The sequence below is a fragment of the Salvelinus alpinus genome, chromosome 23 (assembly GCF_045679555.1).
Source record: "Salvelinus alpinus chromosome 23, SLU_Salpinus.1, whole genome shotgun sequence".
NCBI classification, from domain to species: Eukaryota; Metazoa; Chordata; class Actinopteri; order Salmoniformes; family Salmonidae; genus Salvelinus; species Salvelinus alpinus.
Window position 1 is genome coordinate 45,292,910 of NC_092108.1, and position 22,987 is coordinate 45,315,896.

General features: G+C 40.6%; 1 protein-coding gene across 1 annotated transcript; it reads right to left on the reverse strand.

Annotated features, from left to right (window-relative positions):
• Nucleotides 1–5,142: 5,142 nt before the first annotated feature.
• On the reverse strand, nucleotides 5,143–16,165 carry LOC139551358 (homeobox protein Mohawk-like). The gene is made up of 6 exons (XM_071362848.1): nucleotides 15,986–16,165; nucleotides 14,414–14,573; nucleotides 14,086–14,239; nucleotides 12,957–13,271; nucleotides 7,837–7,870; nucleotides 5,143–7,482 (listed from the first exon to the last, which is right to left on the reverse strand). The coding sequence occupies exons 1-6, from the start codon at nucleotides 16,144–16,146 to the stop codon at nucleotides 7,287–7,289; spliced, it is 1,020 nt and encodes a 339-aa protein (XP_071218949.1). The 5' UTR covers nucleotides 16,147–16,165; the 3' UTR covers nucleotides 5,143–7,286.
• Nucleotides 16,166–22,987: the final 6,822 nt, after the last annotated feature.

Below are 22,987 nucleotides of genomic sequence, written 5' to 3' on the forward strand. Positions count from 1 at the left end.
AAAACATTGTATATCCAACACCTAGTGCACCGACCAGCGCTGTGGATGCCAGGATAGTGACTCTGCTCATAGTGTTACTTGGTCCGCTCGGTTTTGCATATGACACAACTACTTAGAGTTTTTTTTTTATGTTTTGTTTTCTGTTATCAATCACTGTTGTGTTTTTCCTTCAGCAGTGCACAATGTCCACCCAGAGGTTTTGTAAGTGGCTTTATTTTGGTCTGTTGACAGTCACAATGCATTCTGGGATGGGAACAGAACGGAAGCTGCCTGGCACAAAAAGCATCCACTGTCAGCTGTGTGATCCAAGCAAGAGTAAGAAGAACTAGCAAGAACAAGAACGTGATCGCTGTGATTCCCTTTCAAAATAAAAGTCCTGCGATGAAACTGGTACAAAATGTTACATATTGTCAAAATTCGTACCAAAGATGTAGTAGTAAACGGCATATGCTTAACAGAGTTGGAATATTCTTAAACATGATCAACAAAGTAATTATTTAATTCATTTTACAATTATTATTGTGGTAATGGTTCTCCATGTTCCATATGCATATCAGTGAGTAATAAACATAAGAGGATCTGAAATATGTAGATGTTTTTCAATCTGTAGAGAGGTTAAATGCCGGTAATGTAATAAAAGATTCTCCAGTACTTTTGCATACTTTTTAGCCAGTAGTTCTGAAAGTAGTGCTCACGAGTCAAAAGTGATCCCCGAAAATCGCGTACTATGTCACATGCAGATATGTGCACCCCGTCCTTGGTCTCTCTCTCTCACTGCTGTGTGTGCATCTTGCTAGCTGTCGCTCTAATGTCGAGGAGCTAAGCTCATTGGCTATGAACACAAATTGTTAGGGGGCTGGCCCAGGTGGGGAAGAATGTTGGGGAAATGGCGCAGCAAAGCTTCCAGAAAAATAGTCGCTTTCAAAATAGAGATTCCGTGGCTAATTGAGGTAATACAATAATTGTGCTCATAGATTATGCATATATGAACTGCACATTGACACATCCAGCCTAAAGCGGGAGGTTTAATGGACCCATCTTGCACACATAATTTATGGTAATTAGGTTTGACATTTCACTCAAGAGCCTCAAAACCCCTTTTTAACATGGTAACCAGGGTACCATTAATGTGTGGCGGACCTCTCCAAATGCCTTTCTGATAAGCAAAGAGAGACTGAAAGGAAAGGCTGCTTTTCAAGGCTACTTTTCAAGCATGTCCATATTCACGTCCATTCTTTATGTGTGAGAGCAGCCCATGTACATTGTATTGTATTCACTGCAGATTCTACAGTATATGCCACCTAAACCTGCTTTTCCACTGAGCAAGCAAGGTCTTATACGTTGCTGTGGTTTATTATGTTTAAGTTCAATAATCACTGACAAGCAACGTCCCACCACACGCCTACGTACACTGAGTGTACAAAACATTAAGAACACCAGCTCTTTCCATGACATAGACTGGCCAGGTGAAAGCTTTGATCCCTGTTAAATCCACTTCAATCAGTGTAGATGAAGGGGAGGAGACAGGTTAAAGATGGATTTTTAAGCCTTGAGACAATTGAGACATGGATTGTGTATGTGTGCCATTCAAAGGGTGAATAGGCAAGACAAACGATTTAAGTGCCTTTGAACGGGGTATGGTAGTAGGTGCCAGGCGCACCGGTTTGAGTGAATCAAGAACTTCAACACTGCAGGGTTTTTCGTTCTCAACAATTTCCCGTGTGTATCATGAATGGTCCACCACCCGAAGGACATCCAGCCAACTTGACACAGCTGTGGGAAGCATTTGCGTCAACATTGGGGCCAGTATCCCTGTGGAACGCTTTCAACACCTTGTAGAGTCCATGCCCCGACGAATTGAAGCTGTTCAGAGCGCAAAAGGTGCAACTCAATATTAGGAAGGTGTTCCTAATGTTTTGTACACTTAGTGTACATAGAGTATACGACACATAAGATGTAAAATATACATCTGATGAGTCTGTGGACTGTAGAAAGAAGTTCAAGGCATGCTTGATCTAGACTTTTCTGGCACATTGTTCCAGGGGAAAAAAATATTTCTTTGATTATTGTGATTATTTTTCTCTTTTCTCTGGTGATGAACCTACTCATTGGACTGGTGAGCCTTAAAGAGTGGTTCTGGCAGCCGTCCTTGAGCGTCATTCCTGCATAACAAGTCCACGGCCCTCCCAGCATCATCTTGACTTTTTCAATCATCATCTTCAGATACTGTTATTGGCACATGAAGAATGAGGCACACAGGGATATAAACAACCACCGTGCTTGTGGCTGTCCAAATAGGATAACTGTTATTTGGTTCCAGCTAGAACCCTTTGGGTTCCAGCTAGAACCCTTTGGGTTCCATGTAGAACCCTCTGTGGAAAGGGTTCTACATGGAACCCAAAAGGGTTCTACCTGGATCCAAAAGGATTGATTCTACCTGAAACCAAAAAAGGTTCTTCAAAGGGTTCTCTTATGAGGACAGCCAAAGAACCCTTTAGTCCTTACAGAAAAACCACATGAACACGTTTTCATGCGATCACATGTGGCCTTATATGATAACATGTGACATGTAAAGCAACGTGATAACATGAAACTACACATGTGAAAACGTGATCACGTGAAGTGTTCAGAAATCATTTTTTTCATGTGATTTTCCACATGTGAAAAACATGTTTTTTTTCTGTAAGGTACAGTAGGTTCTAGATATCACATTTTTTTCTAAGAGTGTATTGTCTATTGGAAGAAGCATAACCCAGGGGTGAATCGTGCCGTGTTCTGTGTTTACCAAAGGAGGCAGGAGAGGAAGAGGAGGAGAGCGTTCAGGAAGAGTAGACCGTTCAAGAGGAGGAGAGCGAGGGCTGGAAATGATACCACTGGGAGAGAGAGGAGGACCACAGGGGGATTTGGTGGGATGGAATAGGAGCAGGAGACCGCACCCGTCACCTGTCTCACATCCTCATCTCCTCCTCCAGTTTCTTGGGATCTTTTTCAATACCGGTTAAATTTTATCTCGCAAAACATTGTATTTTGAGCCTGTGTATATGTAAATGACTGATTGAACAAGTTAAATAGTTCATGCAACATAGGCCTATTTAGGAAGGATAGTTTATCAACTGTGTTTGATGGTAATGTGCAGCTGTGTGTCTGCTGTTCTCTTTGCTACTTTAAAAAAGAAATGTTATTCTTGTATGTACAATAGCATGCTTCCATCAGCTCTCTCTTATGCTAACAGATGTATAATACACCCTCTTTTATTGAGACACAATGTACAGGACATGTTCTACAGTGAAATGTAACATGCCACAGCTTCTATCATGTTTTAGGGAAGACCCAGATGCAGACAGTGTCGAAGTAACAAAAGTTGTTTTACTTGAACAGGGGGCAGGCAAAATGACAGGTCAAGGGCAGGCAGAGGTCAGTAATCCAGATCAGAGTCCAAAAGGTGCAGAAAGGCAGGCAGTCTCAGGGTAGGCAGAGGTCAATAATCCAGTGTGGTGGGGCAAGGTACAGGACAGCAGGCAGGCAGGCTCAAGGTTAGGGCAGGCAGAATGGACAAAACAGGAACTAGAAACAGCAAGGGGAAAAACGCTGGTAGGCTTGACGAACAAAACTAACTGGCAGACGAACAGAGAACACAGGTATACATACTGTATGTGTGGGGTACAGAGATTAGGTAGGGGTTCAAAAATCTTGTTAAACACCATTATTAAACACAACTAGTCCATGGAACTTATTATGTGACTTGTTAACTCCTGAACAGTGCATTCAGAAAATGTTCAGACCCCTTGGCTTTTTCCACATTTTGTTACGTTACAGCCTTATTCTAAAATTGATTAAATAAATAAAAAATCTCATCATTCTACACACAATACCCCATAATGACAAAGTAAAAACAGGTTTTTAGATTTTTTGCAAATGTATACATTTAAAAAATATATATATACTTTATTTATATAAAGAATCTCATATCTACAAATAAAATTCTCTGGTCTGATGAAACCAAAATTGAACTCTTTGGCCTGAATGCCAAGCGTCACATCTGGAGGAAACCTGGCACCATCCCTACGGTGAAGCATGATGGTGGCAGCATCATGCTGTGGGATTGTTTTTAAGCGGGAGGGACTGGGAGACTAGTCAGGATCGAGGGAAAGATGAACTGAGCAAAGTACAGAGATCCTTGATGAAAACATGTTCCAGGGCGCTCAGGACCTCACCGTCCAACAGGACAAAGCCCCTAAGCACACAGCCAAGAAAACACAGGATTGGCTTCGGGACAAGTCTCTGAATGTCCTTGAGTGGCCCAGTCAGAGCCCGGACTTGAACCCGATCTAACATCTCTGGAGAGACCTGAAAATAGCTGTGCCGCGACGCTCCCCATCCAACCTGAGAGGATCTGCAGAGAAGAATGGGAGAAACTCCCCAAATACAGGTGTGCCAAACCTGTAGCGTACCCAAGAAGACTTGAGGCTGTAATTGCTGTCAAATGTGCATCAACAAAGTACTGAGTAAAGGGTCTGAATACTTATGTAAATATGATATTTCAGTTTTGGTATTTTTAATACATTTGCAAACAATTCCCCAAATCCTTTTTTTGCTTTGTTATTGTGGGGTATTGTGTGTAGATTGATGAACGGAAAACAACTTTTTAATCCATTTTAGAATAAGACTGTAATGTAACAAAATGTGGAAGAAGTCAAGGGGTCTGAATACTTTCCGAATGCACCGTATTTAAGTTTGCCATAACAAAGGGGTTGAATACTTATTGACTCCAGACATTTCAGCTTTTCAGTTTTAATTCATTTGTAAACATAATTCCACTTTATGTTTATGTTATTTCATAGTTTTGATGTCTTCATTATTATTCTACAATGTAGAAAATAGTAAAAATAAAGAAAAACCCTTGAATTAGAAGGTGTTCTAAGACTTTTGACCGGTAGTGTATGTCCACAAGCCTACCTCAACATTCAAGACTGAGAACACACTTCTCAAGATGTCACCAAAGCAGGTTCCCGCCTTTCTAGGGAGTTTTTCCTAGCCACCGTCATACTACATCTGCATTGCTTGCTGTTTGGGGTTTTAGGCTGGGTTTCTGTATAGCACTTTGTAACATCGGCTGATGTAAAAAAGGCTTTATAAATAAATTTGATTGATTGATTGAGAAAGGGACCAGTGGAAAATACTACTAAGCTATGTTTTAGGGAATCGTCTCAGAGCCCAATGTATGATTATGTGCTTATGTTCAGTGTCAGGAGAATTTCCCAAATAGAACACGATAAGTCCACTCTGTCAAATGTCAAAGGCTTCCCATGTCCTTCATCCAGCCAATACTAGCATATGTTATATGGTTGTGCGGCCTTAAAACTCATTCTATAAGACCAAGACACAAGTGGTTTTTGAGCAAAGAACAAAATGCATGTTTCATCATTTTTTGTGACGTATAGTAGGATAGGATTAACAAGCGTTAAGTATTTATTCAAATAGCTGCAGTTCATTCAAAGTATTTCCACCTCTACTTTGTGATAATAGTTTTTCTTAGGATACAAATCCAGTCTCCTAAAGTTAATATAAATTAAGTAATTGAGAAAAATAGAAAATGGTTACACAGTATATACAGTATATAGTGAAAAATATAGTTCTCATGTAATCAAACAAATATCATGGTTACAAATAGAAAAATACACACATTGACCCAAAAAATGTCACCATCTACCAGCCGATAGAAATACTGACTCAGAAGAATACCTTAAGGCATAGCGTGGTTAATGGAAAGAACTATGATCTTTTCGGCAGGTTAAATATATGCTTTCTTGTAGGCTTGTAGGTTATCTTGTAGGTTTCTGGTTTCTGGAGGAAATATCCCTAGCCAGCAGCATTCTTGTCACGACTTCCGCCAAAGTTGGTGCCTCTCCTTGTTCGGGCGGCATTCGGCGGTCGACGTCACCAGCATTCTAGCCGCCACCGATCTACGTTTCTTTTTCCATTTGTTTTGTCTTGATTGTACACACCTGGTTTCCATTACGTTATCATTTATTCCCTATTTAACCCTCTGGTTCCCACATGGTTTTGTGCGTGTTTGTTCTTTGTTAAGTAGTCGCTCTGTTGTGTCGAGCTAGAATATTCCCTGTATGGAATTTGTTTGTGATTTTCCGAGTAAAGTACGTTGTTACTCACTTCTGTGTCCTGCGCCTGACTCCGTCCTACCTGCTGCACACTGACTCTTGACAATTCTAAAGAAACAAGAATCAACACTGTGTCTGCACTTTAAGCAGATGTAAAGCTATATGGTTACATGGACATTGTTTACTGCGAGAAACTAAGCAAAACAATGTTACCCAGACCATGAGGTGAGACTACCAAAGGAAAGGTTTCCAAAACGGGTATTTAGTGTTATAAAGTTCTGTTTTTACGCTGAAATTTGCTGCTCTCAATAGCACATTATTATGCATTACTGCTACAGCACTATTGATCTATTTACATTTAGGTAACCATTTGTTCTTTCTCTTTCACAACAATATCGAAAGTGTTAAATCAACTCTAAAATTATAAAAATGTACACTGTCTATTGCCCCACAATACATGTTCATGCCTTCGAAAGTGTAAACTTTTTAAAAATGGCAATATGTAACTTTTTGGGCAACTCAACCTAATTCACATAGAATTGGGAGTTACTGTGTCTTTCATTTCATTGAAAGCAAGTCTAAGAAGCAGTATATCTGTTGTATGTGCACTATTTCTATGCTTCCGGTTAAGTTTAGCTTTTGCATCTTTCACTTTCAGTTTTGTACAAACTTCAAACATCTGAAAATACAATATTGTTGGATATGGAATATATATTTCACAGCGGTTTAGATGGTACAATGATTCTCTACACTATAATTGCTTGTTTTTTCACAAACTGAAATTAGGTGAAGTATTAGAATTTTAACAACCAGAAAATGCCATAGTGCACTTTTAACATTTTCACAGAGTTTATGTAACTCTGTAAAGTTGGCCAACACTGGTTATTATTGCCTTCACTCTACATTGGTGTTAAGTGTTAAATCGATTTCATCTTAGTATTTTATTTTTATTTTTTACTTACTACCATTTAACACGAGGGTGTAAACACTTCTTATTTAAATGATATGTCATTCAAGGGACCAGAGTGGCCCTGGTCCAGACGGTGAAGGGTAAAGTTGTCCCTAGACGCTGATCTTGGGTCAGTTTTGCGTTTCCCCCACTAATGGTTAAGGTTATGATTGGCGGAGGGGAAGCCTAGATCAAGAGAAACTTCACCCTGGAGTGGTCTAGACATTGTTTGGCAGGGACACTTTGACAGTCTTTATTTCTGAGATGTGGGAGGACTTTTGGATGATGCAGCTGGTGGTGGTAGTCCCTGTGGCGCAGCACTGCCCCTGGGCCAAGTTAGTCAGAGCCATGGCAGCGTGGATCTCTCTCCACTCTGCCTCCTCCCTCCTCTGGCCTCTCTCACTCTTCCCCTCACTGCGAACGACATAAAGGAGAGATTTAGAGATTTAGAGCCTAGAACGTATCATTAATGCACACTCCCCAAGATGAAATCATCATTCACAACAAGGAGACTTCCTACTAACAGACAACAGCAGGTATCAATAGAAATGCATCATCCTAGACTGCCATTATTTGCTCATCCCAATGTGGGTGTGCTACAGCGAAATGTTGCATTAGTACATGTTTATGAATAATACTACATCTTTATGCTGGACTGTGAATTGAATATGTCTTCTTTCTTATGCATCTGGAGCGCTTCTACTCGATATAAAGAATGGTACACTGGATAGAAGGGGTCCATAAACAAACAAACAAACATACTCTTACCTGTCACATCTAGTTGATGCATAGTTCACTGTGTCTGAAAACATGGATAGAAAAAAAGACAGAATTACATTTATTGTACAGGAAAGGCCAATTAATGATAAAGTATGGAGTTTTCTGGAACCTATATATTTATTTACATACAGTACCAGTCAAAAGTTTGCACACATTGTAGAATAATAGTGAAGACATCATAACTATGAAATAACACATATGGAATGATGTAGTAACCAATGAGTAGGTGTGTCCAAACTTTTGACTGGTACTGTGTATGAGTGTGTGTTGGCATTGTGTTTTCTATTCATAATTTTCAGTTTCTGTGTGCATTACAGTGTTTGCATATGTGTTCTCTCTCCCTGTGTGTGTGTGTGTGTGTGTGTGTGTGTGTGTGTGTGTGTGTGTGTGTGTGTGTGTGTGTGTGTGTGTGTGTGTGTGTGTGTGTGTGTGTATGTGCACTTTAACTGCGCCAGAGGGCCTTAACTCACTGAAGTACTCCAGTCTGGCTGCTCATAAGCACTCCGGCCAAAACAAATGCAATTATGTTTCTCCTGTGCCTTTTCAGATGGAAAAATACAATATCTGTGCAGTGTCATGAACGCAGACACTCTGTTTCCAGGTCTCCAGAGCTCGTTTGCATCCAGAAAGTTTTTAAACTGTTTTTCAATCCACCCTCTGCCCTCTCTCCCTTTATGTTTGGCTGAGTACTGCAGATCATCATACATCATAGAAATGTGTATGGGAGTATTGTGTGAATGAGCGACATGTACTGTAATACTCCCTCTATGGATCTTTAGTGGGCAGTGTCTCACCTTCTGGGTGTCTTTGGTTCCACTAAACGTATTGGTTTGAGCTCAAATGTTGGTTTATCAATCTACAAAATGCACTTTGTTTATAGTTTGGGTGTTATCATCCTTTTTTTATGATTCGGTTTATAAATGAGTAAGAAATAGTGTGTTGATTTGCATGTTTGCGCACACGTTTTTCATGTGAACACAGCAGTAGGGCTATCTGTTTTGTTGAGACAAGTCAGAAAAGTCAAGTATATTTATCTTCAGGGAGCTGTGAGCAGGAAAATTAGAGGCCAATTGCGAGCATACAAAATGCCGCTTTCAATATTCGCTGCCTGAAACATCTCAGACTCCTATTTCTATAACAAGGCCCAGGCCAAGAGCAACTATAGGCAGACAATAAATCATTTGACGCCTCTCACATTTTGCTACTGAATGTCTCTACTCTTTCTTGGTGGTTCTGACATTTATGTTTTAAAAAATAAAACAGTACTTTCTGGAAACCTATCACTAAATACAAAATGCACATGTAAATCATTATGGGGAAATTGGACTCTGCTGTGTTTGTCCCTGCGTCATTTATGTTTTACAAGAATTCTCCATTCATTTTACTGAAATAGTGTTTTGTACAAGACCTTAACAATCATGTTAGCGTCTCTCAGACCAAGTCTGACCTGGGACATCAACTACAACAAATATGAAATTCCTTGGCTTACTCTGAAAATAACATTTCCATTCTGATCATAGAAGTCATGAACTCATACAGTAGTGTTGCACAAGGGGATGCAGGGCAGACAGTTTTCACTTGCCCTCAAAAGTTAGTCAGAGCTGGATTGGCACTACAGATTCGAAATCAGTTGCTAATTGAGAGACAGATTGAAACCAAGCTACCAAGAATTAGAACTGCTCATCTAGGGTATCAGAAAACGAGGAACTTCTGTCTCAGCATGAATGTTTTCATTTTGCAACAAACTAGGTTAAAGAAAAGTGTGCAGTGTCCTCACTCCATATAAAACATGAATCCAGTAAGATTTATTTGTCTCTGGCTCCTCGAAGGGAAAGACCACTTGTTATAGTTTAACAGCATATTTCAACGTCAAGATCCCCAGTGTGTAGACGCTTTCTGAAGACTTTCACTTGGCAGGCAGATTTAGTGTTTGATGACCTGTCGTTATATTGGACATCCAAGAAACAACACTAATTAGCATGTCCCAGATAGGCGTAGTGACTCTTTTACCCCTCCCTAGTGCAGTGTAAAAAAGCGTTAACGTTCTGAGTTCTTTCGAGACTGCATCAAGGTTCAGCACTGCTCTCCACTCCCATTCCAGAGAAGCTCTAATCACCCTCTAAATACTCCAGGGACACACCCCAAAAATTTGCTGTGTGCCTGTATAGAAATCCAAAATGTTTCTTGATATCTGAATGTAATGTTCTGTTCTACCAATGTTCTGTTGGTAGCCTACCCTAAAACTAGGTATTTTGTGAAATAGGCTAATGAGGTAAGAAATTAATGTGATATATACTGTAATGTGCTTATAAACCAATTTGAGAAACTATACTTGCAACTTTGAGTGTGGATATAGTTATTCGAACTTCCAGAAGCAAGTCTGTGGTGCTTTAGTATTAGGGTCTAAGCAAAAATCCACATTGAAACGCCATTTGTACCAGAAACTTTGGCAAAGGTCCTTATGTCTCACCTTGGGGACAATAAAATCTCAGACATTCTGTAATTGACCCTGAGATCTGCTATTTTCCACCATGGCAAGGAAACAACACACTCTAGAATATGGATCATGGAAATCATAGGACCGATGAAGTAGTCTACTACTTTGTCTTTGGCTAAACAAGATCAAGGATTTTATAAGCAGTGGATTTAGATGTCAGCACAAGTTCTTATTAGCTGTTGCTTTTGTTCCAGGACCTTTCTGGAGTTTAGAATTGTCAACCTGATTTAGGGCAGTGCTCCTAACTTCAGGTCCGGAAGTGCACCCATGTGTGAAACATATCTCCCTCCAACCTAGTTGTGTCTTGTTAAAGCTTTCAACATTGACAGATAAGACCAACTGAATGAACAGAAGTTCTGCAAACCTAAAGCGGCAAATCTTAAAGCTGCAATATAACTTTTTGGGCGACACGAACAAATGAACATAGAAATGTGAGTTATAGATCTGCCATTCACATTGAAAGCAAGTCTATGAAGCGGTAGATCTGTTCTATGTATGCTATATCTATGCTTTTTGTTTCTCAAAGCTTGCGAACTTGCAACATTATATCAACTAGCCTATTCCGGGCCCTAAGAGTTTCCACACCAGTGAGCTCCGGACAGACACAGCTGTTTTTGCGCAAAAGGAAACGTGTTCAGGTAGGCTAATTTATGAGGTTTCCACTGGATATATGGGATACTCGGAGCATGACATTTTGCTCTTTCACACCAAAGCCTGGTCCTTAACGTGTTCAGGTAGGCTAATTTATGAGGTTTCCACTGGATATATGGGATACTCGGAGCATGACATTTTGCTCTTTCACACCAAAGCCTGGTGATTATCGAGGGGGAGTGTGTTGGAAAGATTTTTCAAATACTGTGAGGAAATATTGTTCGCAATGGATTAAAAAAAAATTAACTCACTTTATTGAAAAAATTACTAAGAAGCTTAGCTTATTAGTGGTGGTGAGTTAAGACAATCAGAAATCAGACATCCAGTTAGCCTATGTGTGCTAATGCTCGCACGCTCCATCAACTTTAAGAGGACCGAAAAACCAGACACGTGCTCATTGCTCACATGAAGCGCTTCAAACAAAATACAATGAAAACATTGACAAAACTCGGAAATGATGGTATGAAATAAACCAAAACATGTTTCTCACAAGTGGAGCAGGTTGTGACGCTTTCACTCCAACTTCACAGTAAATGACTGCAGGCCTTAACACAAAACAATAATGTGCAAGAACTGGCAGGAGACAGCTGAGCCATTCTGGAGGGAGACTTGCCTATATCTTTGCCACACACACCCCTCCCCTTCTTCTTGTCTCAACATTTCAAATTATACTGAAGACACATAATCTTCACATATTTTAGATGCATTGCGGTTCACTGACAGCCACACCTTAATAATCAGCTAGACCTGTTGCCACTGGCGCTGCCCAAATTGAGGGCCTCCCAACTAGGCATAGGCCTACACGCTTGAGGTTTGAAACAATGAAGCTTTAAAATAAGCTAACGAAGTCATGCTCTCTGGTGAAGTATTTTGAATAATTTTATTTCTGTATACAGTAGACAGGAGTAATTATATATTTTTGGCAAATGTATTTCCATTTACTTTAGGCTGCAAATCTTTTCCTATGCTTAGGCTACACCTCACAGCACCTCCTATGCAAAGTATCTTCCCATAGCTATGCCTCCGCCTCATGGCAAAATTTGCAGAATTGCATGAAATTTGTTATAAAATTGCTAAATCTTCTCTTCGCCCCATAGCAAAATGTGTAGAAATGCAGCAAGCTTGCTGTAAAAGAGCAAAATGTTCTCTAAACGCCATGGCAAATTGTGCAGAATTACACAAAATTAACTCTAAAATGTAACTTTGTGGCCCCCTGTCACGACTCCTACCGAAGGTGGCTCCTCTTCCTGTTCGGGCGGTGCTCGGCGGGGTCTACTAGCTGCCACCGATCCCTTTTCCCTTTTCTGTTGGTTATGTCTTATTAGTTACACCTGTTTCTTGTTTACGTTTAGTTGGGCTATTTAAGCTGGTCGGCCCGCCTGCTCTTTGTGCGGGCTTAATTTTTCCACTGTGTTTTGTGAGTGGTAGCGTGTTTCGTTTTGGGATTTCCCTCTGGACTATTTAGGTCCTGGTTTTGGGTATCGTGTTTGTTGCGCCCATGAGTGTTGACGCGCACAATTCTTTCCCTGTGCCTAATTAAAACACTACTCAGTACTTTCTGCCTCATGCGCCTGACTCCGCACCCACTACGCTTAAGTGCGTCACACACCCCACCCCCATCAGAGTTGCCCATCCCTGGTTTAGACGATACAATGATTCTCTACATAATGACTGCTTGTTTTGTCACGTAAACTAAAATTAGGCAAACTATTCAAATTTTAGCAACCAGGAAATGGTGGAGCTATTTCTGCATATTCTACCGTTAACCCTTGAAGTAAGCTAGTTGGTTAGCGTTATGCCAAGTCACTGAGCCACAAGCGAGTCCAGTCATTGTAAAGCTACAGTACGTTAGCTAGTATGTCTGCATATGACATCTCTTATATCCAGCGTATGGCAGCATTCTGTAGACTTTGTTCAGCGTTTCAAGTAAAGTGTCTCCAAAGAATAAGAAACCTCTTACCCATATGGTAGAGAGAGTTTGCCTCTGCTTCAGAGGAAGAAGGCGAGACGAGGTCGTCGTCACACTCGTTGGAGCTGAACGACCCTGAGTGGTTCCTCAGGTGGGACTTTGTGACGTCATCAGAGGTTGCCATCACGTGTCGCAGGGTGTCGTTTAGGTACCGGTTCAGCAAGCTGCTCTTGTACTTGGGGGGTGTAGAGACATAGTCGTCACTGAAGGCAGGATCAGTCCTGTTCTCCTGTTTGATGACACTCTTAAGTGAGGGCCTGGAGAGCTCTGATTGGCTAGCTGGAGTTTGTAAGTGACACTCATCATCTGCAAAAAAATGTAATAATAATAATAATGTTTGTCCTCCGTCAACTACCTTTGGTCTCCAAAAGAGGCTGAATATCTCAAACATACATTTTTAAGTTTCAACTGCAGTGTTAAAAGGTCAGCAACTCTATTAGTAAAAAAAATACACAGAGAGTAGATTTTGCATAACATAAATTCAGTGGTGTAAAGTACTTAAGTTAAAATACTTTAAAGTACTACTTAAGTATTTTTGGGGGTATCTGTACTTTACTTTACTATTTATATTTCTGGCAACTTTTACTTCACTACATTCCGAAAGAAGATAATGTACTTTTTACTCGTAAAATTTGTCTGAGTGAGTGTGCCCCTGGCTATCCATCAATGGAAAAAAAATTACATTGTGCTGTCTGGTTTGCTTAATATAAGGAATTTGAAATAATTTATACTTTTACTTTTGATACTTAAGTACATCTTAGCAATTCCATTTACTTTTGAGACTTAAGTATTTTTAAAACGAAATGCTTTTAGACTTTTACTCAATTAGTATTTTACTGGGTGACTTTTACTTTTACTTTTACTCAAGTATGACAATTTAGTACTTTTTCCACCACTGCATAAATTCACACCCTACAGTGTTATTGTAGCGTGAATTTTTTGTTAATGGCTGGTGTTCATTTTCAACTTTTTACAGAGTTACAGAAATTGTTACAGAAGTGTAACATTAAACTCTGTGTGGTATGTGACACTATAGACACTTGGGGCGTGCTAAAATGAACACTTTTGAGATGACATCCCCAGCTATAACCCTGCTTAGCCTACCCCCAGTCTCTCTTACCCTCAGAGCTGGTGTCTTCACTGCTGACACTCATTCTCTCAGCGTTGCCCTGGATGTATTTATTGTAGAGTTTGATCCGTAGAGCCCAACTCAAGTCTGGCTGACTCACTGTGTTCTTCAACCTCCGCCGGGCATTGGCAAACCAGTTCGAGACCTGCAACATAAGCATAAAGAAATTAAAAAAGGAACATTAATTTGATGAATTTCAAAACTTCAACTTGTCAGCTAAAAAAATGTCCGACCGGCTTCTGCTTTTACTTCCATGGTAGTATCCATATGACCAAACCCATACCTTGCTTTGAGGGGTGTGTGGTTTGCCTCAGCTCACCTGTACTAAAGTCATGCGGGACCCCAGGGAGAGCAGGACCTTCTCTGTCTTGGTGGGGTAGGGGTTGTCCTTGTGTTTGTACAGCCACTGCTTAAGAGGCCTCGCCATGTCCTGAAGCGCCTGGCGCTTGTGGCAAACTTTGACCCCGCCCAGACAAGACCTGTGTGTAAGGTGATATATGATAGAACTACGCTTAATCTTCTGATGGGAGAGGAGTTGTCATCATTTCATGGTTTATTACAAGAATAGGGTTGCTATACCTGATATTTCAGGAATGGACTAGGACCAAAAATCAGCCCTAGCATAGCACTAACTTTGCTGATAACTTCGTTGAAAAAGCACTTTCTACAAATGTGATATGTAGTTGTCTCTTGGCGATCTTAAGATCCATGCACGAACTGAAAGTCGCTCTGGATAAAAGTGTCTGCTAAATTACTAAAATGTAAACGTTATGTAAATGTCTTTTTGGTGGGAATCCATAGATGTCACTGTTGGGCTGTGTAAGCCATCTAAAGTTTCCTCTCAGTGATGGGGATGTGTGGGTCAGGTTCCTTAAATATACAGATATAACCTGGTTCTCCCAATTATTTCGAACATGCCTTTTGATCATGATCATATCTGTCATCTCAAGTAATGTCTAACATACACAACACTTACAATTTATTTTCCATATGACAACATTTTTGCAGCATTACAGACAATGTTCAATATATTTCATAAAATATAAAGTGTTTTTGTTGTGTGATTTTTTTTTTATAGATGCAAAAAAGAGGCTGCACTGAAGATATTTAAACGGTGTAAAAATACATCTGATCAATTACCACGTTTCCATTCACAGTTATATTGAGAGTAAAGTCAAATTGTATATAACAAATCACGACAGCTGTGATGGAAACAGGTGATGTCGGTACAATTTTATAAATGCTGACAGAGAATTTGTTTGTTCGACATGATGGGATCTTTTTGTGTCTGTAAAATTAGTTAATATGAGAAACGGTGGTGGAAGCACCTTCATGCGCAAATATTGATATAATAACCAGAAGTAAACTTGGAGTCACTCGGTGATATGGTGTGTGTTCCACTACGACTCGGGAAACCGTGCAGTTTATTAGGCTACAGATTATGGTGATGGAGCTTGATGCTCCTTTACAATAAATATTTAGGGTCTTATTCTGGTGACATGACGATCGATACTTCACTACCATTTGACAAATATAAATATTCTCGCTCTTATCCATAATAATCTCATCAGTAGCTGTATCCGCGAGCTGTTGGCTAGAGCGCACGTGCCAAGACCAGTCTTGGCCATTTGCCATTTAACTCGGAACAGTTTTTGTGACAAAACTTTCGTTAGAGTTGAACATGCACGGGAAACATGTTGAACTTTATATTTTTATTCGGTACATGAAAACTTATGCGAAAAAGTAAATTTTGTGTGCTCTACATTTAGTGGAAACCCACCACTGGTGGGAAAATGTGCATAATTGGATGGAAACCTAACTCCAGGTTTTTTTTTTTTTTGCCCTTTGTAAATTGCAATGTATATGACAAAAAAATAGAAATTGTGCTTACCCATACCTCCTATACTTAACAACAGGGTTGTCTTCTATTGCCTCTTGGCATGGTTGTAAGTCTGTATGCTGTCTATCTGTTACCAGACAGTCCACACCGTTTCTCCTGCGCTCCTCCAAAATATTTTGTCGATTTGACCTCTTCACAACAATGTTGTTCATCTTTTGATTGCTCGTTTTATCCAAACAACATCAGACGCAACTGCAGAAGTTCAAATCCGAATACATGCAGTAGCTTTCCATCCTCACTGTGACATACACAAGCAGAGAAGTAACCCAGAGGTCTCGGTGCGCTCAGGATTTAAGCCACCTGTCCAAAAGACAGCTCATCTGGAGGAGCCTCTTGGAACCAGACCTTTACAAACCAGACGCTGATGCCAGTCTTGCCTTTACCAATGAGAGTGTGTTGTCTGGGTAGTTCAAGTAACCTGCTCTCCTGTGTCTAACTGGCTGGCTATGGCTCTTTCAACATCCAATTAAAGTCAGATTTCTCTGCTCTGTGGAGGTAGCTGTTCACTGTATGTCGTACCAAGACTTAGGATGAATACCATGCAACAAGGACGCCAATAGATGAACTAGCGTGTATGGATTGTGACGGGGATCAGCACATCTTGGGCACATTACTGAGCTTTTTTGAAGTTTGTAAGCATTAAGAATGTAGGCTATCCTACATTCTTAAGTCATCTGACACATGATCCCGATATTTCCTTCATAAGGATCATGAAACCTTGTGTTTTTCCTCAACTGCCATGTCTGCGGATTCTGGAAATGTATAGGTGTAATGACACGGTTTCTAATGTCCACTGAAACCCCTCAGCTGTGTTTTGTATTAGCTCAACTGGGTCTATAACTGGAGATCAACACAAATCAGCATAAGAGTCATCATAAGAGTGAGAGGTAGTTATGTTGGGCACTCACAATGAAGACAGTAGAAAAGGAACCATTTGACGGAACACTTTACATTACGTTGCCCTTACACCTGTGTAGTAACACTGTAATTGCACTAGAAACAATTTATAACATGTTGTTAGATAGTACCAAAGTAATTACAGAGTAATAGAGTTGAGCGGTTGTTGTAAGAGTAATAGGGGAGGGTTCCTAATTTCACATGTAACTAAAGTACTATGTTAGATCAGTGTTACTGTAATAACAGCATTACTACACAGGGGTAAGAGTAACTTAATGTAGTGTTACCAGACATTTGAAAAACATATATACTTTCTTTTACAACATCGGTGCGCCGACCCCACCCCAAGCAACAGTGTGTGTGCATTAGTGAGAGCGAGTGAGATAGAGAAGAGTGAGTGTAAATATAGTGGTGAGCACACTTATGTGTAAAAAAAAAAGAATTAAGCAGCATTATAATTGATAGTCAGCTGTGCGGTGATGAAAACTCACTCTAACAGAGACATTTGACTGTTCATAAGTTACTTTATGACAACCTTCAGGCTCTGTGCCCAGCACAATGTTGGGCACTTAGCTTTTACAGTAATCCCTCAAGTGAAAAAGAGTCAAATAAAAGGCCTGCAAATACTCCCAACACAAGCAGAAAATTTGTTTTTTCTCAATCGCAAATCTGTATTGCAGACAGCGCATACCTTCCACTGCAGTTTGACGCTAAAATAAAGTTTTATACCCTATTGAACACCAGATTACCAAAACACTACACGATCCATGTCTCTGCACTAGGCTACTTGTCACACACACTTGGAATGATAGGGCAGCTTGTACCAAAGTACAGGTAGACTTCCCATGACACTCAACCACACACATAATTCAGCAACAACGGGGAAGGTTCGGTTTAAACATCTCAAAGCTGAAAAACACATGCAGCATCTCCCATCAGGTAGCATACATTTCACACATGCATTCCTTAGCGGTAGTCCGAGAATATTACATGGCATAACAGCTCATAAAGTCCTGTCCCTTAGCTATACATTAGACTGCTCTTTCTTCATTCAGTAGCTTGGAGACCTGTGGAATAAACACATTGGGAATTGACTTTGTCTCTTTTTAGGTAGCTTGGAGCTGTTATGTTCCACAGTAAAACGAACCAGATTGGTTACCTTACTTTTTAAAACTGTCTGTATGCTTTGAGCGCGTTAAGGACCTATCCTGCTCGGACACGGTTACATTATTGTGTCTACAAGGGTCAGAGTCAATTCCATTTCGACTCGTTCAATTCTGAAAATGTAACTAAATGTAACATGTCCAATTGCCCTCTATTCTTAGTTAGGATCCTCAAAGAAGCATGACAGCGTATACTTTTAGCTTGTGAAATATTGCACGTTTACAAAATAGGAATCGATCATATCACTGTGTATATTTAACTGTACTGAAATCAATGGTTCTAATGACCAGTCTACTTTATAGAGGCATTACAAAGGCTCATACACGCGTATAACAAGTTATAAAGCATTATACCCGGATGCTTAAAGTAAAGTATTGCCCTGGACATTCCTTTGTGCTCTAAAATAGATCATAGGTGAACTGCGAGCCACTGTAAACAAAGAATAGAAGGATTTTCCTTGGATCATTACACTCTTTTTAATAGGATTGTTATGATGTCAGAGGGTGCCTGTGGATGCTCAATGCGGGTATAAAATTATATTGCCACGCTCAGATGGATCCATGGCTAGTGTCTAGCAGCAAGGCTGCCACGGACAGTGTCCAAAAGTTTGGTATTAGACGGTCGGCAAGATTAGGAACCATAAACCACTATTTCCTCATCAAATAATTTAGCCGTTGAAAACATCCAACAGTAAGCCTGTATCTTTAACTTAGCAATATTTGCATTAAATCACATGATTTCCATTGTAATAGTTGCCTTGTAATAGTTGACTTGATGGCAAGAAAACACATTTTTTCTTAATATTTCTATTTCAATGCTTCTGGACGATTCAGCCATATTTTCATCAAACAATCAACAATCTTATACAATTACTACATTCCTAACTCCTAAGTGAGCAGGACCAATTACAGTAAGGTCCGTGATTTGGTAATCTCAGTCTAATTCTACTTGTCGAAACTCCACATCCAATAAAGTATGGCTTTTTATGTTTCTAATAACTCTTACATGCTGACCACACAGCTAGCGTTGCAAAATACATGCTACTAAATCATTGCACCAACACTGCTCGCGCAAGTCAATGAGCGTCTGCGTAGTCAGGCGCTAAAATAGAACTTGGTTATATTTGTGACGCTTGACGCGATGCGAGTCCCATCTCTTCAATCTCCTCATTGGTTTTTAGGAGCATATACCCACCTGGGTGATTGAAAGATGAACTGAAGTCCACACTCCAGTCCAGTTGGTGGTTGTAATGCACCTTAAAGTTGGTTGCCAACCACCATATAAAGTCCAAAGAAGAAGAAGCCTGAAGGAGGAGCGATTACTAAACTCAGCAAAAAAAGAAACGTCCCTTTTTAAGGACCCTGTCTTTCAAAGATAATTCATAAAAATCCAAATAACTTCACAAATCTTCACTGTAAAGGGTTTAAACACTGTTTCCCATGCTTCTTCAATGAACCATAAACAATTAATGAACATGCACCTGTGGAACGGTCGTTAAGAAACTAACAGCTTACAGACGGTAGACAATTAAGGTCACAGTTATGAAAACTTTGGACAAAAAAGAGGCCTTTCTACTGACTCTGAAAAACACCCAAAGAAAGATGCCCAGGGTCCCTGCTCATCTGCGTGAACGTGCCTTAGGTGTGAACGTGCTGCAAGGAGGCATGAGGACTGCAGATGTGGCCAGGGCAATAAATTGCAATGTCCGTACTGTGAGACGCCTAAGACAGCGCTACAGGGAGACAAGATGGACAGCTGATCGTCCTCGCAGTGGCAGACAATGTGTAACAACACCTGCACAGGATCGGTACATCCGAACATCACACCTGCGGGACAGATACAGGATGGCAACAACAACTGCCCAAGTTACACCAGGAACGCACAATCCCTCCATCAGTGCTCAGACTGTAGGCTGAGAGAGGCTGGACTGAAGGCTTTTAGGCTTGTTGTAAGGCAGGTTCTCACCAGACATCACCGGCAACAATGTCGCCTATGTGCACAAACCCACCGTCGCTGGACCAGACAGGACTGGCAAAAAGTGCTCTTCACTGACGAGTCGCGGTTTTGTCTCATCAGGGGTGATGGTCGGATTCGCGTTTATCGTTGAAGGAATGAGCGTTACACTGAGGCCTGTACTCTGGAGCGGGATCGATTTGGAGGTGGAGGGTCCGTCATGGTCTGGGGCGGTGTGTCACAGCATCATCGGCAATCTCAGCGCTGTGAGTTACAGGGCAGACATCCTCCTTTCTCATGTGGTACCCTTCCTGCAGGCTCATCCTGACATGACCCTCCAGCATGACAATGCCACCAGCCATACTGCTCGTTCTGTGCGTGATTTCCCGCAAGACAGGAATGTCAGTGTTCTGCCATGGCCAGCGAAGAGCCCAGATCTCAATCCCATTGAGTACGTCTGGGACCTGTTGGATCGGAGGGTGAGGGCTAGGGCCATTCCCCCCAGAAATGTCCGGGAACTTGCAGGTGCCTTGGTGGAAGAGTGGGGTAATATCTCACAGTAAGAACTGGCAAATCTGGTGGAGTCCATGAGGAGGAGATGCACTGCAGTACTTAATGCAGCTGGTGGCCACACCAGATACCGACTGTTACTTTTGATTTTGACCCCCCCTTTGTTCAGGGACACATTATTCAATTTCAGTTAGTCATGTCTGTGGAATCTGTTCAGCTTATGTCTCAGTTGTTGAATCTTGTTATGTTCATACAAATATTTACACATGTTAAGTTTGCTGAAAATAAATGCAGTTAACAGTGAGAGGGACGTTTCTTTTTTTGCTGCGTTTAGAAACAAACTCAGTTTACCCTTTTATCTGTGGATTAATTGTCGGAGTACAGGACCACTTCTGGTAAAATAACAACCCAATGTTTATATGCCAGGACAAATTAGCTAGCAACAGCAAGCTAGCTAGCTAAATTGCCATAAATGTTTAATGCTTTTCGACCTGTCCCCAAACTAATATTACTTTGATATTTCAACCTGCGTGTCCTGATCGCGTCTGGTGTGGGTGGACAAAATCAAAATGCTCGCGATGGCGCACGCAGACGCAAGTGCTCGCGAGTGGTGTGGTCAGCATGTTAGGCGGCTCGAGAGCCTAAATCCCCGGGGAACACATAACTGACTTCACATGACGGCGGTTTCGTCTTTAAGACATGATGGACACATTTACACTCTTTCACACCCAATTGACAGCATGATCCAAAAGAGGAAGGAAATCCCCCTGTACCCACAGGAATGCATCCATTAAATGGAATTACTGAAAGATTTACTGGGCGTGTTGTGTGCTGTACGTCATTCTCCTCATTAACCGTGAAATATGTCATTGTTGAATGGAAATGTTTGTCAATGATATGTCACTTATGACAATTTTCTGACATTGTCTGTAATTATGAACTCTTGACAAGTGCACACGTCACAACTTTGAAATCATACGCTTGCTTATTAACTTTACACATGAACAGAAACAAATTCTAATTAGTTATCTTACAACGTAATCCTTTCACATTCAATCACTCCTACCACAATGTCTGTACAATTCCATTTTTATTACCATTTCAGCAACAAAAACAATGAATCTGCTTCATCTTGTCCATGTTCCCTTGTTAACCTTTCCCTGTCAAAATATCTTCAATTAATTTAGTTTCGCCAACACTTTCTTCATATATTTTGTTAAGTGTTGACTCTGCTTGTGTGCACTGTTTCCTTGTTCTATATGCAGCTTGCTGTTAGTGTTGTTGAGTGCCTGGGCCGGGTAATATTTGCTCTGGGATACATTACAGTTAATTGAGCTATTGCAGCTGTCAAAGTAATTACATGCTCGTGTTTGTAACTTGGCAGGGGGAAGGTCTGTGTGACCACAAGCTTTTGGAGGTTTTTTATGTTTCGACCCTAATTGCCAATGTAGAAATGCGAACTCGAAGACAAGAAAAGCTGGCACGTAGGTGGCAGGGACCAATAACACTGTTTTGGACATGTAAGTACTATGGTCAGACAGGAGGCGTAGGGATTTCGATTCCTATAGTTCTTTAAGAGCCGTGCTCTGTGACTAACTTAAAGTTGGAACTAGTTATTTCTCATGAAGGCCGTCTAGACTCTGTCTACATATTACAAATATAAATAATGATTATAGTATTTTCGATTTAATCGAATGAATCTGAGTTTGTACATCATTTTCTCTGCCTTGAGTGGTTCCCCTTACACTTCTGTATTCCTTCAGGGGTGTGACCATGTTCCTTGACATTTCCTCTGTTTTGGCAGGAGAGTCCTTTTCTAGTTTAAAAGAGGACATCTAGGATTCAAACAACAACGAAGGGGTCACCCCACAGGTAAGGGATGGGGCTTGAGAAATGTAACCACTCTCAATGTTGACTAAAAACAGTTGACGGCCATGTGTAATCTATCAGTTTTTTTTTAATGTGCGTCAAAAGGTGAAGTGAGTTGAACTTATGAAGAAAAAATGGATGCTAAATGCTCTCTCCCTACGTTTCTTCAGTCTCTGTTGCCTGAATCACACTATAGGACCATACTAGGTTATAGGTGTCACGATCGTGTGGAGGAGAGACGGACCAAAACGCAGCATTTGGAAAATAAGCCATCTTCTTTATTTATAACGACGAAGATGAAAACGAAACGAAACACTTACACAAACTATACAAAACAACAAACGATCGTGAAGCTAAATAACGTAGTGCACACACACAGGCTACAAACGTTAAACATAGACAATTACCCACAAACATCTAAAGCCTATGGCTACCTTAAATATGGCTCCCAATCAGAGACAACAATAACCAGCTGTCTCTGATTGAGAACCAAATCAGGCAACCATAGACTTTCCTAAACACCTACACTCAACCATAGACAATACTAGACACATACACTCCACACAAACCCATACACTAAAACCAACACCCCCTTTACCA